Raw genomic sequence first — 24,253 nt, 5'->3', positions numbered from 1 at the left:
ACTGGAGCAGTGTTGGGAGGTGGGACCTTTAAGGTCATGATTAGGTCATGAAAGCTCTGCCCTTGTGTATGGACTAATGCTGTTATCGTAAGTTCTGGATGAAAAGGATGAGTTCCTTCCCCCCCCGCCCCCACCTCCTCCTCCCTCTGGCCCCAGCATTCACCAGTGTTTGGGCGGGTGTGCACATGTATATTCTCTTCCTCTTCTACCTTCTGCCATGTTATGATGCAGCAAGAAGGCCCTCCCCAAATGTAGGCCCCTCGTTCTTGGACTTCCCAGCTCCAGAACTGTAAGAAATAAATCTTTGCTCTTTATAAACTACCTAGTCTCAGGTATTGCTATAGCAGCACAGAACAGAGTAAGACACTGCAGGGTTCTGCAGGGCATTCACCCTTCTGTCTGCAGGGGTGTTCACAGTGTCACCCCACCCAACCCCAAGCCCACTGTCACCAATTTGGACTGTGAGGCCCAGCCTGGGGAGCGGGGTGATTGCCATCATGTCAGGCCTTCCCTCCTCATGCCCTGTCATTACTTCCCTAACGAGACCCTACCAGGAAAAGGACAGAGGGCAGCTTCCTTCCTCTACTGGGACCTCTTGGAAGTGAGAGGAGCCTGGGCCACTTCCATTTTTTGAGGTTCCTGGTATACTAAAAATGAGGAAGGCTACAGTAGTTGTCGAATAATTTCAGTGTTCACACACAAAAAAATAGAGTACGATACATTTGTGTTATTGACAAGACAACTGAAGAACTCAACACATTTTCTGGTAAATTCTGAGCATGCCGTCCAAGGGCAGGATACAAGCTTAAAGCCTCAGGATGGCTATCTACTTGTTTTAAGCTGCTGGAGCTGGGACTATACCCTTAAAGTCTGAATTTCTAGAAAAATAACCAAACACTATGGAGAACCTTAACTGGATCCCACTCAAAGAAAACAGAGGGCAAGAGGGGGTAGGCATTTTTAGATGTTTAGGAACATTTGAATAAGGGTGGGATATAGGATTATTTTAGGGAATTATCATTTATTGTCTTCGTATTGATAATATAGGAGAACAGCCAAAAGAGTCATAAAATGGTTCAGGAAAAAATTTTACAAATAAAAGCATTTTTTATTTGCAGATAAAACATTTATGGCCAAATGGCGACCACTGCTGAGCCCAGGTGGTACTTCATCGTATTGTTCTTTCAACTTTTTCAGGTACTTAAAGTTTTTCATAAAGAAAAATTAAAATTTTTGAATTGCTAATACAAATGTATTGAAGATTTTTCTAAATATAATGCAATCACGTCGTGCCCTGGTGGCAGTAGGGCATGCAGTGCCTGAGTGTGCTGTGCAGGATGTTGGCTGGCCTGAGCATCCATCTGTTCAGGACAGCCTGTTCCAGGTGATGCCAATGGGAGGGCTTCAGTCACCACAACTTGAACCCTTCACAGGTCCTTGTTCCTCCAGCTACAAGCCACAGGGCGATACGGTGACAACTGTAACCATAGATTCCAGGCACCCATCATCTGGTTTGCATCTGGTGGAGCTCAAAAGGGAGAGTTCATCATCTCTACTTCATGGAGGGAAACTGACCCCAACGGGACAGGAACTTGTAGAAGTCACACAGTTGACATGTGGCCAAGTGGGGATTTGAACCAGTGGCATTCAGGCAAACCACTCTCTGGAAAATAAGAAAGAGAATGCAGGGGGTAGGGGGAGAAGGAGGGAAGCCTGATCTGTAGTGTCTGCCAATTTCTGTGGTGTAAATACTATCCTACCACCATGGTCGATTTCAAGGTACCAATGGTTTAATAACTAGCTTATAGAATTTCTGAATATTTAACAGTCAGCTCTAGCACAGCACTGATCCACTGATCTGAACCCAGTCCTGAGTGTCTGTCTCTCAAGCCCCTACTCTTTTCTCTGCCAGCATTTTCTACACTCTGATCCTTTGCACACCAATTTCACAATTTTACCACATTTGTGTTCCACCTGTTATTTATTAAATATTTTTCTTTAAGACACTCAACTTTTTAAAAGGCAGGTGACATGACTATCATTGGAAGCTAAATCAATTATTAAAAAATTTTTAAAGACACTTCACTTTTTTTTGGGGGGGTGGAATCCAGACCTGTGACCTTGGTATTACCAGCACCATGCTCTCCCAAGTGAGCTAACTTGCCAGCACAAGACACCTCATTTTTTAAAGACAGGTGACATGACTATCACTGAAAGCTAAATCACTTACTACAAAGTAGAAAGTAATGTTTAAATAAACATTAAATTCTTAAAATAATAATGTTCTTTGCACTTTCTAAAATATCCTTGCCATGTGCCTACCCTGGTGACCCAGAGGCTGCATTCTGGAGACCTGGGGCTTGTTCCTCTGCCCGCCTTCTGTGAAGATTATTGCATGAAAGGAACAGGGCTTCTTATAGGGTCCTTCACAAGGAGTCAGCAAACCCAATGTGAATGTGAATACGCTCAGTTAATATCAGTGTCTCTTGTACAGTCTTGATGTCTCCATAAAGCTCTTCGCCTGCAGCATCTCTGAGGACTTTAGGACCTACAAGGAACACAGCTTCTCCAGTACAGCCTGCTCCGTGGGACTGAACTGGGTTTCTGCAATGATTTTACCTGCACTCACAGCTTGGGGGTGGGATGTGATAATCAGCAACAGCAGAAACAGCCAACGTGGACCAAGACCCTCAAGAAACAGAGCCCCAGCAGGAAAACAGAAAAGAGAGGGTCAGGTAGAGGTGAAGGTACAGCTGGTATCTACCGAAGCTACCTGATGCCTACCTGATGATGTGACCACTCCACTACAAAGTATGTACTCTCAGAGATGCACACACATGTCATTGAGGGATGCGCAGGCTTCGTAACACTTCTAATCATAACAGCCCCAAAGGAGATCCATACAAATGCCCATCAACAGGAAAGTGGGTGACTCAATGATGGAATACTGGACAGTAAAGAAAAACTACTACTACATGCAAAAGAAGAAAGAATCTCTCACATAACATTAAGAAAAATAAACCAAACACCAAAGAGTAAATATGTGTGATTCTATTTCATAATGCTCAAAAACAGGCAAAGTAATCCATGGCAACAGAAATTACAATAATGGGGTATTCATGACTGAGAAGCCCATGGAAGCTTCCAGGGGCACTGGTAATGTTCTCCATCTTGACCTAGACTGTGGTTACAAAGGTGTTTTCACCTCATAAAAATGTGTCAAGTTGTACACATAAGATGTCTGCACTTTACTATAGGTAATGTTATATTTCAATATAAAAAAATTAATAAATGTAAGAAAAAGCTTTTAAAAAAAAACCCAGCATAGTGCAGGGTGAGGACAATGAGGGTGAGGGGCAGGGAATGGGAGTGAGGAATAGTGATAAAAGGAACTCATCCATACTAAAAGAAAGGCAAGGCCTCGCTAGGACCAGTGGGGATCATGTGCCATCTAAGAAAGAAAAGGAAGAGGAGGAGGAGAAAGAGGAGAAGGTGAGGAGGAGAAGGAGCTAGCCTTTGGGAAATCTGGACAAAACTTTGAGGCTTCCAACACTGTCCAGGGGACCCTGCTTGGGCTCTGATCCCTGGAGTCCCGCAAGCACTGTGCAGTATGCACATCACCCCTGTCCATGGCCCTGGGAAGGTAGACATCACTTACAGAGGAGGCAGATCAGCTCCTGAAAAACTGAAGCCCTTCCTGAGGCCTGGACCTGGAAGGCTGACAGCTGGAACTCCACTGGAGCTCTGGGGACTAGGAGAGTTTAAGCTGTGACTACAGGCAACCTAGGATTTCTTATGAGCTGAGAAATGGGAGCAGGGGCAGGTGACCAGGTCCTCAGAGGGAGGGGAGAGTGGTGCATGTTGGAGACTCAGGAGAGAGAAATGGCCCCATAAAGGAGAAAAGCTCGTCGTGGGTAGCTCACTCGCAGGCCAGCATGCACCAGAGTTAGACATCAGCACACCTCCTCCATGAGATCTGCCATATCCAAGTACCACCTGTGCTTTTATTTACTTAATACTTCTAAATCAACTCACTTTTTTTTACTTAAATATTTTAAAAGGTAGCTTTGTCCAAAGAAGATACACAAATGGTCAATAAGCACATAAAAAGATGTTCAACATCACTAATCAATTAGGATTAATAATTAGGGAAATGCACTAATAATTAGGGAAATCAAAACCACAATGAGATACTACTTCACACCCATTAGGATGGCCGTTATTTAAGAAAAAGAAGAAAAAAAGTCTTGGCGAGGATATGGAGAAATTGGAGCCCTTGTGCATTATTGGTAGGAATGTAAAATGGTGCAGCCACTGTGGTAAACAGTGTGGTGGTTCCTGAAAAAAATCAAACATAGAATTACCACAGGATCCAGCAATTCCATTTTTGGATACATACACAAAAGAATTGAAAGCAGGGTCTTGAAGAGATATTTTTACACCCCATGTTCATAGCAGCATTACTTGCAATAGCCAAAAGGTGGAAGCAACCCAAGTGTTTATCACAGGATGAATGGATAAACAAAATGTGGTATATACATACAATGGAATATTATTCAGCCTTAAAAAAGGAGGAAATTCTGACACATGCTACAACATAGATAAACCTTGGGGACATGATGCTAACTGAAATAGGTTGGTCACAAAAGGACAAATACTGTATGATTCTGCTTACGTGGGTACCTAGAGAAGTCAAAATCATAGAGACAGAAAGTAGAATGGTGGTTGCCAATGGTGGTTGGGGGGTGCAGGGTATGTTTAATTGGTATAGAGTTTCAGTTTTGCAACATGAAAGGAGTTGTGGAAATGGATGGAGATGATGATTATACACAATGTGAATATACTTAATGCCACTGAACTGTACCCCTAAAAATGGTTAAGATGGTAAATTTTATGCTATGTGTATTTTACCACAGTTTTTAAAAAGCAGCTTTGTATCACTACTACAAATGAAAAACTTCTGCCCTAAAGGAAAAGTCTCCATAAAATTAAAGGCAATTGCACCCCCAAATACAGGCTAGTGTTAATGTCACCCTAGATGCTGGTGCCTGCTGAGGATGTGCACAAAGACCTCATCTCACCTTATTAAAAGGGGAGATCAGCAAGTGCCAGGAAAGTGTTAACAGTACCCTGGAACCAACTTTCTCCTTGACAAATTGAGAAGGGCTGAAAGTGAGCTTTAAAGGCAGCTGCCTTCTCCTCACCTGATTTAACAGGGTGGTGTTTGTGGGCCTCTATAATCGTTTCTCATGCAAGGAGGCATAGGCATCCCGCACTCTGAAAGACCTTGTAAGGACAAGCAAGCAGAGGCCACGAGCATCTCGGGTCGGGGCAGGACAGGGCATGCCAACAGAGATGAACAAAGCAGGGAGACCCCCACCAAGAAGAGCCCCATGCAGGCCCGAAAAGTGGCCTGGGGCTGTCTGGGCAGGGAATTCCAGGGTTTTGGGTGTCTGAGCATGGGTACCTTGGTCCCAAAGACCCCTTACCCTGTGAAGAGGGGACCAGCTGGAGGGGGTTCAGAGCATAGCTCTCTTAAAGGGCTGGCCCAGGGTGGGGACCCAGCTACTTTGGTCTAGGGGCTATATTTCCCGGAGGTAAGTAAATAAGTCAGTCTCATTAGGCCAGGGCGTGGCCTAGATAGACAGGTGATGGATGGAAGGAAGGGAACTGGGAGGAATTATGAAGGATGTCACTAAGGAGGCACCAGTGGACATCTGATGATTTAGCCCACACTGCGAGCTTCCCCTTTTCCTGGAAACAGTGCCTCAGTTTTCCTTTGGGAAGCTACTGCTCTCCCAGATCCTCAGTACATTTGTTTGGGCAAAGGTGACTCCACCCCTTCCCTCTATAGAAGGCAGAAGACCCAGCCCTGGCTGGTCAGAAGATTCTATCCTTCCCCTCTCCCCCCATCCCCACAATGCTTCTGAATTCAGCCGCACCTGAAGCTAAATCCACCCTTCCCCTTAGTTTAAGCTTCAGAACGATGCATCCTTTGAATGACATGGTGTTTGTGTTTGGGAGGTAGAGGATGTGTTTCACTACAATCTTGTTGTTTTCGGGGCCCCTGGAGGATTTCAGCTAGTCTATAGAGGATCTTCCCAACCACTCAAGTGCCCCTGAAGTTCCAGGTCTAGTGGGCCTTCAACACTCTTATTGACGGAAACACCCCCCACCCATGTTAGGACTTGCAGTCAGGTTCAAACGTTAAATCTAACAGATATTTAATTTTAAGGTTTTAGCCTTTTTTTATTTTGCATTCTGGTCTCCAACATCTCCATAAGCTCTTGGAAAGCGCCTGGGCTCCAAGCCCTATGGCTATCACGCCTGACACACAAACAGCGCAGCACGCGGGGCGCGCCGATGACCCGGCCTCATAAGGTCCTCGTGCTGGCGGGCGGGAGCGGGCGGGCAGGGTCTCGCACGCATGCTTGCGGGGGCGGGGCTGTACCTCGGGCCTGCGCGTAGTCGCTCGGCTGGCGGGGGGGGGGGGGGGGGGGGGGCGAGGCAGCGACGGACGCGCGCCCGAGGCGGCAGCCGGGGCTAGCGGGACTTTGTGGTCTTCTGACCCTCCTTTGGACCCATCCTTCCTAAGGCGCTCTTCCCCGCGCCCGCCACGTCCTCAAGAGGCGTCCCACTCTCGGCAGGACCGACCCTGGGGGATGGAAGGGGTTCGCCCCCGTAGCCCTCCGGGGGCCCCGAGGAGACGACCGTGCGTGGACTGACCCGCCGTCCTCCCCGAGGGGTCCATGGGCGCGTCCCCGCGGGCGGGCCGTGGGCCTGCGGGCGGCGAGCGGCGGGATCGCGGCGCCAGGGAGGGCCGTGCTCGTGCTCTCCCACGCGCAGGCCGCGCGCGCGCGCTCCCGCCGCAGTCCCGGCCGCGCCCGCCCCGCCTCTCGGCGCCGGCCCTGGAGCCCTGTCCGCGAGCGGCAGCGGCGGCCCGAGGGACGATGAGCGGCGCGGTGCGGCCGGGCCCGGCCCGGCTGGCCGCGCTGGCGCTGCTGACCTGCAGCCTGTGGCCGGCGCGGGCGGACAACGCGAGCCAGGAGTACTACACGGCACTCATCAACGTGACGGTGCAGGAGCCCGGCCGCGGCGCCCCGCTCACGTTCCGCATCGAGCGCGGGCGCTACGGGCTCGACTCGCCGAAGGCCGAAGTCCGCGGCCAGGTGCTGGCGCCGCTGCCTATCCACGGAGGTGAGTGCCGGCCCGGGGAGAGGGCAGCCCAGCGGGCGGTGGTCCTCCGCCCCGCCTGGAGCCGGGGCGGCGGGGCCCGAGTGTCTGGTCCCCGACCCGGGCTCGCCCGCTCCGCGCCGCTCGGCCGACGGCCCCGAGGTCGAGGTCTCCGTGGTGTAGAGCCCAGTCTGTTCACAGCTGGGAGTGAGGCTCCATGAGCATTATTGGGTTTCCCCATTCCTTTTAGAAGAAACTCAGAACGTTCTTTTTTTTTTTTTACGTTTAGGGAGCTTATTTACTGGAGGGCATTGAACTGCGAGTTTGCAGGGACAGCTTAGACAAAGGAGGTGGTGCAAGAGCGCAAAACTAATTCACGGTGGATGAGATCTTAACCTGCATTTTAGAACCGGCAGGTTTGTTCCCGAAATGACCGACTGTTAAGGCTGCATTGGATCTCGAAGGATGAGGCCTTTTTCTAACGTAAAATCGTGCCGTTTTTCTTAAGTGGTAAATAGGTGGCGGGGGAGAGGGGGTAGAAGAAGAAAATGGGCATCTTCTCTGTTCTTTTGCCTCTTGTTCTACCCCAGTAGTTTTACTGTAATTTGATGCCTGAAAACTTTATATTATGAGGAAGCCGATACCAGTTGGAACTAGTAATCAAGAGGAAAATGGGTAAAATTTTCAAGAATTGTCTTTAAGACCTTTTTGCTTAACGTCATGTTTTCTCATAAACATGGGCTCTGTTAATTATTTGCTGTAAAGATATATTGGTTTAAATTACTGATATTGTTTTAAACGTTTTACACATTGTGGACTATGATGTTTTGTTTTTTGGCCCACTGAGAACTTTTGGAAAATGCTATCTTCTCCATCCCCACTCTCATCCTGAGAATGCCAAGAGGGGATTTTTTAAAAATTGCTATTCATGTTAGGATGACCTACACTAGGCAACCTAAGTAAAGTAATGTTTATTTTTTTACTCTCAAATATTAAAACATTATGCCCTTCTGAGATGTGTGTTTGTATGCTGAAATGCTAAGCTGTTTTCTTTGAGGCAGTCTGGCTGGAGGAAAAGAATCACATAAGGCTTTTACTGTAGCCTGTCACCAGCTTAGTCTGGCTTTTAAAAGTTCGTTTTTACACCAGTAATTAGGTGCTTAAGGTGAATTTCTCATCTCCACTTTCTTAAAAACGGCAGGTTTGCCATAGAAACGACTTTTGTCTTGGATTCATTCAGTAAATATTTGTGTGTCTGCTCTGTGCCAGTCACTGTGGTTGGGATGCATAATTTTGCCAAACTATGGCACTAACAATGGTAGCCTATTTTCTGGAGGAGAGAACCGTGAGGGTCACGTGGAAGGGTAGAACGAGGAAGAGAGAAGCAAGCTGTTATGGAGCAAGAGCTGGCCTTGTGCTGTGTTTTTTAAATCTTTGGTTTGTCTTGGGGCTTGGTTCCTTCAAGCACCCTAAATCCATGGCCCTCACTTTAGATTCTTGCCTCCAAAGTGTTTCCTGTGCTTAAACTACTTGTTGCTTGCCTGTCACCCAAACAAAAGCCCCATCTTTGAGAAAGCTTGTTGTAGGGTGTTTCAGTAGGAGGGTGTTTGGAACTAATGTGCACTGATGTGTGAATGAAGGTTAGTCCTTTCCCCCTCTCACTGGGGAAGTAACATTGTAGGATTAAAGGTTCCCTGAGTCACATCTGTGCTATATGTATATTGTGTGACTTTGGAAAAGTAATTCTGTCACCTAGCCTCTTTCTCCATCTATAGAATGGAATAAGTATCTACATCCAAAGGTTGTTGAGAAGTTTAAATGGTTCCTGGATTGTTAAAAGAGGAGACTTCTTAACCTAAATGAATCTCTATATTGGTGGGATTTCAGACACTGCATCAAAGTGAACAAATTTGGGCAGTGTGTGAAGACTGAGTGTGAGGGCAGTTCCTCTGAATTTGTCTTCTCTTCCTTTCCTTGATAATCTCTGGGGATGGTCATTTTGTGTCTGTACTGAATGAAATTGCTCCAGGTTTTGTCATTGTGGTGGTGGTGGGATCCTGTACGTGGTTTGAGCTGGCTTTGTATCAAGGGGTCTTTACACTTGTGTCTTTTCAGTCCCTCAAATATTTAATTGAAATCCTCCTGTATGCCGAACACCATGCAAGGCACAGGGAAATAGGAAGGGGCAACAGCAGTGAACAAAACAGATAAAAATCTGTCTTTCTGAAGCTTACATTTCTAGTGGAGGTCTTTATAAGTTATTCTACATATAAATTGTTTCTAAACCTATGGGTTTATATGAAATCCAAGGTGTTCTGCTTTTGCAGCAGGAACTTAGGAATGTATTTTTAAAACAAAATCTGTTAAAATTATTCATGTTTAAGAAAATGATTTAAAATTGGAGTAATATTTGGGTATTTTACTCTATAACCTTGATTTAGTGAGTTTCAACATTTTATATTTTTAGAAAAAAATGTTACATTCCTTATGACCTTTATTGTCTTATAATTTTGAATTCTTGACGTGTTTATTGAGGAGTTACTGTGTGTTAACACTAAGTAAAGTGATGTTCAATTAAACACACAAAGTTATGAAACAATTTCTGGCTCAAAAACAGCTGTGGCCCATAGATATGAAATTCATGAGAAATTATTTTGAGGGGAAGTGTTTGGTAGAAATGAACATAAAGACAAAAGAACTTTTCAGCTTTCCTAGAGCTTAACATGATGGTTCATTTTAAGTCTGTGGCTTGATTTGTGAAATTAGACACTTTTCTTGTTTTGTCAGTTAAGCATGTATGAATTACTGAATAAGATTTATTAATCAAAGAGCAAATTGGCAATTTTTTTCTTAGGTGCTTTGGTATTTGAAAAGTACATTTTTGAAAGTGTTGCACTTTATATAGTATACTTTATAAAATACTTTATAAACAAGTGTTGTAGTTTGAAAACATCTTTGTCATTAAGTAGAATGCTTTGGTGAGTGGAGATTCAGTTGTTTGGAGCTAACAACTTCCATATTTTACCCGATAAAGAATTTTTACAAATGAAGTTTTGAAGACACATGTATTTGTGCACAGATCACAGTTACTTTACGTACTCAACAGGCAGGCTTAGAACTAGGAACAAAATTTTTAATACCTTTGTAGAGCAGACTAGTGTCTACCGTGCAGCAGACATTGTAAATGAGCTTTATGTGTGCGCACACTAACTTTTTGTTTGAGCTCAGAGTGGGGGTTGGGAGAGGAGAAAGCCCTGTGTTGATGATGTAATTATGTATGCAGATGTGCTTGTGGGAAGAATTTGGTATGGGCTACTTTTTGCTTTGCATAGAAATGTTCAGGATTGGGTGGTACAGCCTTAGAGAACAATTTTACCACATGAAAAACTTTTTCTGCTATCTTGTTGACTGGGATTGCAATAAAATTCAAAAAAATAAGTCTGAGATTTTTATGTTTAAAGAAAGTGATCCTATTAAATGAGCCCTTTAATGGTTTCTTTAATGAACCTGAAATTGGTTTTAAAAATTCTCATAAACACTGAAGGAGATTGATGTCAAAACAGGAATTTCGGTGAAAGAGGCTATGTAATATTAGAACTTATAATAACAAAGTCAGGGGCTCCTGGACATAGAGATTTCAAAATATTCAGAGAAAAAGTACATATTATCTTGGGAGCAGGGTGCTGAACATTCAGAAAGAGAAAAGAGAATGTAGAAGGCGCTGGAGGGCCTAAAAACCAAATTTGACATAAACAGGCAAAAAGAAAAAGGGGATATGTGCGATAAATTATATTCATATTGAACTTTACAGCTTAGAAAATGTTTTTACATATCATGTTTTTCCTTCACTTTTGGGTGATTCTGTTAGCATATACACATTAGAATATTTCTTAAAAACCACTTAACCTCCCCACCAAATCCCTATCCTGCTATCACCTCATTTCTCTTTCTCTTACAGCAAAGCCTCTCATAAATGTTGTCTACACTTGTTCCCTCCAGTTTTTCCTCCTGCTGTTCACATTGTGAAGATCTTTGATTGATGTGCCAATATTTTGATAAAGATATGAGATATTTAGTTGATATCGTGGATGACAGGGTCAGGATTCCTAAGATCTCAGTGTGTAGATTGATGGGCTGAAGCTAAGAAAAAAAAGTTAGTAAGAAAGAATATATATATATATAGTCCTGAATTTGGGTTAAACAAATCACCTGCATTGTGGGGAGCTGAAAGGAGGTAATGCTTAGCTGCTTGTCACAGACAAAGCCTGTGAGCTTTCACTGACTTTGCCCCAGGTCTAATCTTGCCCTGATCCAGAACAGCACCCACCCCACTTCACATAGGCCAAACACACCTTTAGACATGAACAGACTACAGAGCATTATTTTGAATGTTGTGAAAGAAAAATCCTTCATTTGATGAAAGGTTAGACTAGATAGCTTCTGAGATCCCTCCCATCTTGAACAAGGTGTGACTATAAAGTGATAAAACAAATCTTTTTAAACAGACCAGAACATACCCATTAAGGAGAGTATTAAAACTTTTAAAACCAGTCACGTTGGGGGAGAGTGTGTGTGTACTTATATATATGCACATATTATGCAGAAGTGAAAACATTAATTTAAATATTGTTAGCGTAAGTTTTGTGAGATTAACTTTTTGATTAAACAATTAAAAATTATTTGCAGTATACCTAACCTTTTTCTTTCCTAGATAGATTTGAATTTTGACAACAATAGAAAGTTATTTAGAGGTAGTTGTGGTCGATAAAGTGCCTGTCTGAGCAAAGTAATGAGAGTTGTGTTTAAAAAAAGAGAGAAACTGTAAAAAATGGAGACCTATTTTTTATGTGATTGCAAACTCTTTCTTTACATAATTCTCATAGAGGAAGTCCAGTAATGTTTTGGGCCTTGTCCTCATCAGTAGGATGAATGGATAGTCTTCAGGGCTAGTTTTTTTAGGTATAGGGCTAGTTTATTTTAGGTATAATATAGTTGACTTGTTTACAAAATAAAACTATTAAGTTTTTCAAGACCATCAACATTTGTTTTATCATCCTTAAGTACTTTATGAACTAGGCATTCATTATTTTCTATAAATTGTAAATGTGTAGTTTACTGTTGGAGGCAGTTTTGAATAAAACAAAAGGAAACCTTCAAACGTCAAGTAAAATAAATCAGAAAGTATGTAATAAGCAGATACTCTATGCTTGTGTTATGCAAGACCTGTGGTGTGTGCGAAAGATGTGATATATAGTTCCTGCATGAGAGAGCTTGGTCATCTTGTTGAGATTAGCCTTGTCTGTATAACACAACTAGGAAGGATGTGCCACTCTAGAAGACCACAGGCTATCTTCAATACACAGGTGGGTTTTGTTCTAAAGCAGGGGTCTGCAGACTACAGCCTGGGGCCAGCAAAACAGAGTTTTATTAGAATATATCTATGCCCATTCGTTGACATGTCTGTAGCTGCTTTTGTGCTATAGCAGCAGAGTTGAGAGTGCTTATGACAAGAACCTACCTGACCTGCAAGCCTAAAATATTTAATCTCGGCCCTCTCAGAAAAAGTTTGATGATCTCTGTTCTGAATGTTCATTTATACCTTAATTTTTCCCATTAAAGACTATTATGGATGAGGATTTGAATCCTAAGTTGTCCTAAACTGTGAGCTCGTGGAAGTTGAGGATAATGTCATCTTTGTTTTAGCCAACCACCTGAGACTGTGCCTGGCACTAGCAAGCTACTGGCATATGTGATTACATTTAATCCTGTGGTGCTCAGTCTGGTAGTGAAACTGATGGCAGGCTGTGTAGGAAGGTGTGCGGGAAGAAGTGGGGTGAGGTTGGTGATGGGCAGAGTATACTGTAGGGCCTCTGTTATTGCACTAGATTGTAAATAGCATAGAGACCAGAGACATGAAAAATCATTTGGACTTGTAGTCTTGAAAGTCTTCATTGAATATGTAGAATTTGAGCTCAAGCTTGAGAACTTCTGCTTCCAGCTATAATGGTACTCCACTTGGCACCAGTTTACCTTTCCACCTTAACTGACTAGAGAACCTGAGAAAGTTATGAAACAGCAATTTTAGAAATAGGTCAATAAGTAGAAAAGGACAGAGTGATCCCTGAGAGAAGGTAAATAAACAAGGAAGCCCTATCATTGCCTCAGCTTACTGCCTAAACAGAGTTTCCAGGCTGCAGCACTGGGAGAAGGAACCCACATAGAGTCTGGTGGTCTTCTAAGTTGATGAGAGAGTTCAGAACTCTAGGAGGCTGAGGCGGCTTGAATGTCTGAGATAAGATACCAGAGAGGAGGGAGTTGCACAGAGAGCCAGCTCTGGATTGCTATAGAGAGGTTCCCTCAAGTCTTTGGTTTGGCATTGATCTGCATATCTCATGAAGAAACTGCTGGAAGCTGGGGAGAAGTGCCAGAAATTTGTAGGTGAAACAATTCTTGGGGTTTACACAAGGCTGGGCATATAATAGTTCATATGCTCAGTAATCAGAGTAGAAAGACCTAATGCACTGGGCATGGAATGAAGCCGAATTAGCCCGAGAGAAAAACTTATTCTGGACCCCCTAACAAAGCTTAAAAGCAAACTTAAAAGGATCTGACTCATTCTAAGTAACTTAATTGGTCCCATAACAAAGCGCAACAATATTTAAAGGAATACATCAAAATCCAGCTTCCAAAAACATAAAATCCAACACCCTCACCCAATCAGAAATTACAAGGCAGGCAAAGAAGCAGGAAAATATGATCAATAACCAGACAAAAAAAAGGTAGAAAAAGGCACACAGGACTGAATTGCAGATGTTAATGTTAAAACAGCTACTATAAATATACTCAGTGTATTCAAGGAGGTAAGAGAAAACATGAACATGAGGAGAAGAGAAATAGTTATTTAAAAACACCCACATCAAACTTCTAACTATGAATTCAGCCTTGAGAAAGTGTAAGATTTATATTGGCGGAAAAAAAGAGGAGGAAAGAGTATAGCAAGAGGATGATATTTCTTGCTTTGGTGCTCTCAGTTTATCCCAGGCATAATGTATTTAACACATATTGGGTACGTGCTGTGTACCAACAATGGTGTTAAGTATTTTACATGGATTACATTTAGTCCTCATAACAGCCCTAGGTGGTACTATTATCCTCATTTTGTGGATGGGGAATTCGAAGCACTCCCGTCTCTCTCATTTAGTATGTTTTTTCCTTATAGCACTTACCATGATTGGAAATTAAATATCTATTTTCTTTATTTCCGAGGGCAGAGATCCTGTCTCTTGTGTCCACTCTTGTATATTCAGTGATTAATGTGCCTGGAACATAGTAGGGTGGTGCTGAGTAATTAGCGTTGGATGAATTAAAGAGAGTGAGGTCTGTGGCTTGGGGATTCTGCAGAGTTGGGACTTAATGTAGGTCTGTCTGACTGTAGCGCCCATACTTTTAACTACTTTGTACGGCCTCCCAAGTGTATTTAATAAATTATGATATATCTACTCAGTGGAATGTCACACAGCCATATAGCGGGTCATTGTGAAAGCTGTGTATGTGCTACAAAACTAAATGCAAGGTGATTGATCTATCACTATGTTAAATTTGTTTACAGTGGACAAGGACTCAAATTGGTATACAAAAATAAAAATGGTGCTGATTGATTAGATCATGGGTGACGTTTCTCTCTTTTTTAAAAGTTATTCTTAATTTTCACTACAAAAGGGGAAAAAAATCTTCTCAGGGAAAAGGCAGGTAGGGAGTCATTCTCTAAAGGGTATAACCAGGAACAGGTAAGTGTCTACAGGTCATTTTTGTTGTTGTTGTTTGTTTTGTTTTTTAAGTTTATTCCCTAGCTTCAAGAACAATGGGATGAATTCCAAGTATTGGTTAGAATGAATAGGAAACTGGAAGACACTGGAAATGTGTTGAAAAGGGAAAAGGGTATACGTTTTCCCTAGTAAGATAAGAGGAACTCTAGGTCCAAATATGAAGCAGGCTAAAATGTGGCATAATTTTACGCAGTTAGTGAATCCTAGAGAAGGAAATGGAATCCTAGCACAGGACTCAACTTTTCTGTGAGTGATATTTATATGATGATGATATTAATGCTTTTATTGATTTCGTTGGTTTTCACTGTTTAGAATTAATCTGTAGTTGAAGCATGGAAGACTAAATTATAGTTACAGAGCAGAAAGGAAATGATCTCAACCTTAAGAATATACAAATATAGATGATGAAGGTGGAGTAAAGGAAGAGAGAAAAGTGATGTTAGGGATGGGTGAGGGAGTCAGTATGTTCATCTCACAGAGTGAGGATTCAAAAGATAGTTTGTAGAAACTAGAAGGTTTAACCATAGAGGGAAATAATGAAATAATAAAACCAGGAGAAAGGGGAGATGGAGAAGAGTAAATGAGCATAATTCTGATTTGTGCCATTATAAACCCACAGATGATGTTCAGAGTTGAAAAACCAAGAAAAAATGGCTATATGCCTTTTTAGAACTGTGGAGGCTGGCTGCCAGAACTAAGAATCATTAGTTAAAAGTGTTTGACTCTGGGGAATAGGGGCTGGAAGGGTTGAATGGGGCAGGTGTGCTTCACAGTAAGTCACTGGATAAATTTGCCTTTTTCATAGATGCATGTGGTAACATTCCGACTCTTTCCTCTTGGCTCACTGCAAATGAATCTGCTCTATTTTTTTCTCCTTTGAAGAAGCTCCCTGTTTTCCCAGCATCTGAGCTCTTTTCGAACTCCATGACATGCTATATGATTTAGGATTATGCGTATACTAAGCAGTACCTCAGGAGATCTACTTGGGCAGTGAAATCAAGAAATGCTACCTACCATTGAATTAAATGACTTTATTTTATAACAGGTCTAAGTCCATGTACCTAAAGTAATTTATTAGCATAGCTCCTGCATTGCCTGGCTCATAGTGTCTCCCTTTTCTCTGGCAGCTGCCTCCCTCCCAAATCCATTGTGGTAAGCCCTTAGCATTAATTGAATTGAGCTCAATGTGATCCTGACCCTGGTCACCATTGGATAGAGTGATTTGTCTCTCAGCACTCTCCTGGCTTCTCACTTCTCTCCTTATTTGATGTAATTCCATGATTCTTCTTGATAATCACTGCTTTTTCCTCTGTCCTGTATTACACTTGGCAAAACCTCAGTCCTAGATGAACCATGTACTAGTCACCTTCTACATGCTTCCTATAGCCAAGCGGCTGAATGTTGCTGGAGAACATCTTAGAACCCAGCTGACTGAGATTTGAGATCACAAATTTTCCAGAACCAAATAGACAATGTCCAGTAAACCAAAAATATTTTCTTGTAAAGAGGTAAGACACCTAACTCTCTGAGACAACAAATTTTTTCTTTCTTCACATGCCTCCTATTACCACTTCCTGTATCTTTATTTTTATCCTGGATCTCTCCTCTGGGCTCTAGATTCATATATTCAACTGCCTACTTGGTGTCTTTACTTAAACGTCTCAAGGACATCTCCAAATTGATAAGCCCTAGATGGAGCTTTGATTTTTTTTTCGTCTCCGAGTCTGCTGTCATTACTTCCCAGCCTTCCCCATCTCAGTAAGTGACATTGTTGTTCACCCTTGTTAGTTAAATAAATTTGGGGGCCATCCTTGTTGCTTTTCCTCACATTCCATATCTAACTCATCCTCCACAATTTACGTTCAGAATGTATCACATCTGTCGCTTGTCATTTTTGTGGCTGCCATCTTAGTCCAGGCAGCTATCATCTGTCTTTCTTGGACTCCATGATTCTTCTCTAAACTTCCATCAATCTTTTCTCCCTACAGTAGGCAGAATAATCTTGAAGGTTCATCTTTGCCTAAAACTCTAGTGGCTTTTCATCATCCTTATGATGGAAGTCTGAACTCTTCACTGTGGGATATGAGGTACTCACTGCTTGGTAAGCTCCAGCCTCTCTTTCCCTCAGGTCATTCATCTTGCCCTCGCTCAGCTGCCGATGCCATTCTGATATTCTTTCAGTTCCTAGGGCTTCTAAATGTTCTTTACTATGTGTACCTTCTGGCTGGTATTCCAACCCCTCCACTGCCTTCTCCCCTGCAATGTTTGCTGTATTAGTGGAGCTTTACATTCTTTGGTCTGTATAGTGGCAAGTTAAAGGGGCAGACGAAGACATGAGAGAGGAATTGCACAATCTTAGAACTTAATGGCCATCAGTGGTCAACAAGTCTAGCCTCCCATCTGAGACTTCAGCATTCCTATTGTATGATTGTACAGCTTAAGCCTGAACAAATGCAGTGACAGAAATCTACCACATTTATCTCTGGAAAACTGAATGTTAGAAAGTCTTTTTCATCTGAAAAAAAAAAGAAAATTGGTTCAAATATTGGTAGACAGTTGTCAGTTTCCTTGTCTGATCCAAGTCCTCTAACTTTTAGGCTTCATATCTCTGTTTCTTTTGCCCATTCTTAGGAATATGGTATCTTAAACTTCAGAATGTGTTTGTCTATTAATATTTCACTTAAAAGGTGTAGTGGGTTGCTATGGTCAGAATGTTGGTGTCTCCCCAAAATTCATACATTGGAATGTAATCCCTAGTGTGATGTATTAAGAGGTAGGGCCTTTATGGAGTGATTAGATCATGAGGGTGGAGCCCACATGGATGAGATTAATGCCCTTATTAAAAAGGCTGAATGGAGCATGTTTGCCCTTTTTGACCACATGAAGACACATAGAAGTCTCCATCTTTGAAGCAGAGAACAAGCCCTCACCAGAATCTGCTGCCACCTTGATCTTGTACTTCCCAGCCTCCAGAGCTGTTAGGAATAAATTTATGCTGTTTATAAATTAGTGTAACATTTTATTATAGCAGCCCCAATGGACTAAAACTTGGGTTGAATAGTGTCCTACAAAAATTCATGTCCACCTAGAACCTCAGACTTGTGCACCTACAACCTCAGAGTGTGACCTTATTTGGAAATAGGCTCTTTGCAGATGTAGCTTGTTAAGGATCAAGATGAGATCATATTAGTTTAGAGTGGGCCCTAAATCTAAGACAGTGTCCTTATAAGAAGAGGAGAGGATACAGAGGAGGTGGCTGTCACTTCTCTCCCCCTAGGTGACAGAGATGCAAAGGACTAATCAAAGTCCATTTCTTCTGAGCAGTGAGAAGCCCCGAAGGGGTTAATTTCCAGGAACCCTCAACAGAGAGGCATTCCTCATGGGAAATTAACACTGAACTGGGGTTCTTTCTCAGTATTTATTCTCCAGGCCAAAAAGTTATAGAAAAGGAACATAGGTGGAGTTATGGCTAAGTATAGTCTAACAATAGAAGCTGGTAACATCAGTGAAATAACAAAGTGACATTTCATAATGCAAAAGTAAAAAGTTAAGTCGGTCCACCAACAAAAGCTTGTTCTTAGCAAACACTTTCTTTCCCTACAGCAATTTCCTCAGCATATTTACATAACAATCAAGCAACTTTCTTAATATATCAATCAGTGGGTTAACCTGTACCAAGGGCATCTGTCCTTGAGCCAGCAATTTTGCTGTGTTACAATTCTTTATCTACAACAGAGACTTTAGCCCAAGGAAATTTTCCTGTGTTTTGCAAGCTTAACATTTCTATGTGTAATTTTAAAAAGTTAGGCAATACCTGAAACTGCAGGGCTTTGGAGGCTAGGCCCTGTGAAATACATTTGCTTTATTAATGTTAGTGCTCTCTACAGGTGGCCCTGGGGAAAAGGAAGTAGACAGAGATTGGAGTTATTCTTCCTGAGGCCAGGGAGTGCCAAGGCTTGCCGGCAACCACCAGAAGCTAGGAGAGAGACTTGGGATGGTGTCTGGCTCGGGCTAAGGCCTGGAATCCTCACACAGTGCCAGTTGTCTAGCTCCTAATCCTGTTTGTGACGCCAATTGTAAAGCTACTCAGCCATGCTAGTTGTTGGGCTCTTTTACCTGCCGGTAATCCTGCTGACTGGGCCGATGGTTGAGCTGAGGCTGGTTCTGGAGCTCCCAGACCCCTCAAGCCAATTCACAGACTGGGTCACCAGACCCCACACATGCCAGACTGGGTCACCAGACCCCTTCACACAGGTCTGTGAGCTAGGTAACCAGCCAAAAGGTCCTTGGAAGCCGTAGGTTGGAAAGCATGGCCTCACAGGGCAGATGCCTGAGGCTAACGTCCACCCCCCTGCTTCACTACACTTGATCTTAGCCAAAAGGCCGAGAAGCGATACACCCCCCTGCTTCACTAAAACTCCTCTCTCTCCCTCTCTGTCTCAAAGACACGAGAATAGCAACAAAACTAAAAAGATACATTGGCCCGTATGCACACTAACTCCACATACACACACAATTTGCTTACAAAGGATGCTGAACCACACCCAACTGGACCCCAGGCAAGGGGCCCTGACCAAACTATTCTATTTTCCCAACAGTTTCTCCCTCAGAGCCTCCAGAAGAAACCACCTGCCAACATCTTGATTTCGGACTTCTGGCCTCAAGAACTGTGTTGTTTCAAGCCACCAAGTTTGTGAAATTTGTTATGGCAGCTACAGGAGACTAGTAACAAAGGGAAACCCAAAAGCGAACACAGCATTGCAGGTTTGATTGTGCCAGTGCAGAAGAAAGTGAACTACTTTTTCCATGTTTCTGGATACCTGCCTAAAGTCGTATAAGTTATTTTGGTAATCCTGATCACTGACACATACTGAGCTTACTGTTGATTAAACCTTCAGAGTCTTTTTTTCATAGAGGCTGCTCCTAAACGATGTAGTTTTATCTTTGCTAGATTCAGCCTGTTCATTCAGCCTTTCGGAGTATTTTTTGAAACTTGATTTGTCATCCACAGGCTTTCTTTCTAGCAGCTTGTGTCACTAGTGAGTGTCATGAACATACTTTCTATATCTTATCTATGTTAGTGGTTCTTAACCTTCTGTGGTTTTGGATCCCTTTTAAGACTTTGCTGAAAGCTACAGTCCATTCTGCAGAAAAATACATATTTATGTAGATATACACTAACTATGAATAAGGTTTAGGGGGTTCAGTTGCCTCTTAAAGACTCAAAGTTAAGAATCTCTGCTCTAAATTATTGATAAAAGTACCGAAGAGTGTGTGCTGCTAAAAACTTTTTAGGAAGGTTGACGTTATTCCGTTACTCAGCACTTGGAGCTGGGGGGGGGCTTTTCACAGAGTTTTCTAAATCACTTTAACTGACTTTGCATTTAGCATGTATTTCTTTGCCTTATGATATCATAAAATACATAATCAAATGCTTTGGTGGAAAAAAATGTATTTTACTCTTCCTGATCGGCTAGGCCAGGAGTCATGACAAGGAAGGAAAAGAAGTGGCTTAGCTATAGTTTGTTAGTTTCCTGCTGCAACTGTAACAAATGACCACAAACTAGGTGGCTTAGAACAACACAAATTTAATTTTCCTACAGTTCTGGAAGTCAGAAGTCTGAAATGGGTCTCGCTGAGCTGAAATCAAGGTGCTGTCAAGACTACATTGCTTCTGGAGGCTCTAAGAGAGACTACATTTCCTTGCCTGTGTTCCTTGGAACATGGCCTTTTCCTCCAAATTAAAATCTCTCTCTGACTCTAACCTGCAGCTCTCTTCCACGTTTAAAAGATTATGTTGGGCCTACCCAGATAGTCCAGGATAATCTGCTTATCGGAAAGTCCACTGATTGTCAACCTTACTTTCATCTGCAGCTTTAATTCCCCCTTGCCATATAACCTAACGTATTCACAGGTCTTGAGGTTTAAGACATGGACTACTTTGGGGGAGCCATTATTCTGCTTCCCACACATAGCAAACCTATGCTAGCTCCATGAACTTATTGAAGACCCTTGGTGTATACACATTTTGTATATATGCTTAGGAATGGAATTGTCCTCTCCCTCTCAGTCTTCTATCAAGCCCAATGTGTTCAAGACAGTTTGTCTTTTCTTCCAAAATTTGTTCTTCCTACGTTGTTTACTATTTTAGTCAATCGTACCACTTCTCCCCAGTATGTTTTGTCAGAATCTGAGAACCTTCCTTCTTAGACCCTCACCCTCATATCTAATTAATTACCAGCTCCTGTTGATTTGAACTGCTAAATATCTCTAAAACGTGTCCATTTCTCTCTATTGCAACCTTCTCTAGTCTCTTACCTAGACTGTGGCTTTCTAACTGGCTCCCTTGTGTCCATTGTTGCTGTCCTACAACTCATTCCCTATAGTAATAGGACACAGACTAATGTCTATTGTGCATGTACATATATCCCCAATGTATACATTATACTTTAAATGTTATACACACAGTATTGGTTTTCTTTGACCTAAGCTAGTATCTTAAGGCCCAACACTTAGGTTAATAATAACAGTTGGAATAAATCTATATTTCTAATAGTCCGCGCGCTAATTTCTAGTTTTTTGGCTTTCTTTTCCAAATTTGATTAGTTTTATTAAAACCTTTTTTTGTAGCTAAAGAGTGCTTGTGCAGGAGTAGAAGGAAGTGTTAGCTCTGCTAATTTTTTTTTGCTGTTACTTTGCAGGAGTTTTTTTGGTTTTGTTTTGTTTTTAAGGCATTTGTCCATTTAATGAGGGACAATTTAGTTAAAAGTAGATGATCTCATTTGTAAATTCATGTAGCTGAGTATATGCCATTTTGAAATATACTGAAAACACATAGTGAGGGAGTCACTCTTTACATTTGTAGGATCCCACTCTTCATTCAGGACACCTCATATACCATGTGAGACACACAACCATCTGACATATGGAGCAAGGAAGGCAGACAGTGTTAATCCTTAATTAAATGCCCCTACAGCTTAATTTCTATTAACAAAAACCAGCAGAGTGATTTTTTTTTTAACTTAGGTAAATTTATGAATATCCATAGATAAAAGGCCTATATGCCAGGAACAAACAATTAGAAAATAAATTTTAAAAAATACTATTTAAAATAGCACTAGCACTGAAAACTACAGAATACTGTCACGAGAAATTAAAGATCTAAATAAATTGATAGACTTTCCATATTCATGGATCCCAAGATTCAGTATTGTTAAGATGGCAGCACTCTCCAAATTGACCTACAGATTCAAACAACCCTATGAAAATACCAGCGACCTTTTGGCAGAGATTGGCAAACTGATCCTGAAATTCATGTGGAAATGCAAGTGACCCAAAATAGTCAAAACAGTTTTGAAAAAAAAGAACAAAATTAGAGGATGCACATTTCCTGATTTAAAAACTTACTACAAGACAGTGTGGTACTGGTATAGACATATAGATCAATGGAATAGAACTTGAGACCCAGAAATAAACCCATTTGTTGATGTTTATGGTCAGTTGATTTTTGACAAGGGTACCAAGACAGTTCAATGGGGAAAAGAATGGTTTTTTCAACAAAGGGTGCTGAGAGGACTGGATATCCAAGAAGACAGAGGGAGAGGGAAGAGGCCAAAGAAATGTGTATTGCTTCAAAAGTTATGTGATCATCTGCATCTGACATTGCTGAAAAGGATGATATTCCAAGGGCTGGAAAGAATTGTTTGCATTTAGTGATAGAAAGCAACAGTATCTTCCCCTTCCCCCCCCCCCCCACAGTTAAGGGGATCACAACCCCCAGCATGGTGTGGTCTGCATCACACTCACTGGCACCGGCCATCTCTATATGGGATCTGAACCCGTGGCCTCGGCGCTCCAGTGCCGCACTCTCCCGAGTGAGCCACGGGGCCGGCCCCACAGTATCATTTTATAGTTTGTAAATTTCAGGGCAAAGAAAGCTGGGTAATTACAAATCATCTTGATGGGAAAGAAAATGAAACATTACTTAAAGAAACTGGCAAGAATCCACAAGATTATAAACAGCAGTTTTATTGAGATGAAGTGAGTATATGAGAGAGAAACCTAAGAGTATACTTGCATTTTTAAGATCTCTGCATCCATTTTCACTCTCTTTTAACGTTACTGTAATTATTTCGGTTCTCAGATTATACACCTTACTGGAGAAAGCAAGAAAGTTTTGAGAAATGTTTTTATTCGTTGTTTAGTTGGCCCTGAGCAGTAAACCTATTTCGTTCCTATTCTTCTTGCTCTGAAAATACTTTTTAAAAAAAGAAAAAAACAGGTGGTGGGAGAAGCCCCTTTGCTTGTTCCTGTCATTATTGACAATCTTCTTTTCTGGGCTTTTAGGTTTTGGAAAAAATTTTTTATAAGTATGTGCTGTCATCCTGCATTTACCTTTTATATTTTTATATGAATCCTCCTTAAAGTTTAACTAATCTTGTACATTCTTGCTGGTTTCTTCGTGTAATATCTCGTTTTCTTTCTCATCAAGATAATTTGTAATTGCCTAGCTTTCTTTGATCTGGATTTTGGAAACTCTAAAATGATAAAGAGTTTTTTTCCAAGTTACTAGTCACTTCTCACTCTTCTCATTAGGTTCTGGGCACTAGTTCACCTGGTTATCCTTGGCCATTATCCTGTGGGAGATGAAACAAATGGTAAAGCAGATGAGTGTTAGACGTCCTGCGATTAGCTGAAAGAGACTTATGCAGTTGTGTGGATAGTTGGAATTCCTATCAGTCTTTATCTTATCTACCAGTTTTGTGATCTGTTAAAAACTTTAGTATTTACTTCATTTGGCTGGTTGATGTTGGTATATTGCCCCATCAAAGTCTCATTTCCCTTTTCTGTCTCATACATGTGCTTGCTTCTATTTACTTGGGTTTTCTTGAAGGACATTTGCAAGGGTACTTCAAAAAGCTCATGGAAAAATGTAATTGAAACATACTACAAATCTTTGCGTGAACTTTTTGAAGATCCTCTTATACTATCTTGACATAAAATGTCTGTTTCTTCTTTTTTCCCCTCTGAATAGTAGTATCATAGGTAAAATACCCTTTTCAGTTATTATAGGCCAGTCTTGAGACCTGCCCAACAAGTCTCATTGATTTTTTGCATACTTAAGGTAAACTTTTACGTTTTTTCTTACTATTTATATTTATTGGTTTATGGACATCTCAGATTATGACAACTTAACCTCCTTTCCTCATTTTTCTCATGTGAATAATCTCTCCCCCTCTACCCCCATTGTCTTC

At 41.8% G+C, this 24,253-nt stretch overlaps 1 protein-coding gene across 3 annotated transcripts in view; it reads left to right on the top strand.

Moving 5' to 3' along the window:
- Positions 1-6,900: 6,900 nt before the first annotated feature.
- The window catches only part of RNF130 (ring finger protein 130), a 115,844-nt gene continuing 98,491 nt past the window's right edge, over positions 6,901-24,253 (top strand). The window contains exon 1 of one of the 3 annotated variants that reach the window (XM_063086396.1): positions 6,901-7,197. In XM_063086396.1, coding sequence (XP_062942466.1) covers positions 6,951-7,197 — 247 coding nt within the window. In that variant the 5' untranslated portion in view covers positions 6,901-6,950. The remainder of the gene's footprint in view (positions 7,198-24,253) is intronic. The other 2 variants (XM_063086397.1, XM_063086395.1) reach the window with 2 other exon arrangements.

The sequence above is a fragment of the Cynocephalus volans genome, chromosome 2, assembly GCF_027409185.1.
Source record: "Cynocephalus volans isolate mCynVol1 chromosome 2, mCynVol1.pri, whole genome shotgun sequence".
In the NCBI taxonomy this organism is placed as follows: Eukaryota; Metazoa; Chordata; class Mammalia; order Dermoptera; family Cynocephalidae; genus Cynocephalus; species Cynocephalus volans.
The sequence above is the reverse complement of the archived record's forward strand: the minus strand, read 5'-3'. Positions and strand labels throughout refer to the sequence as shown.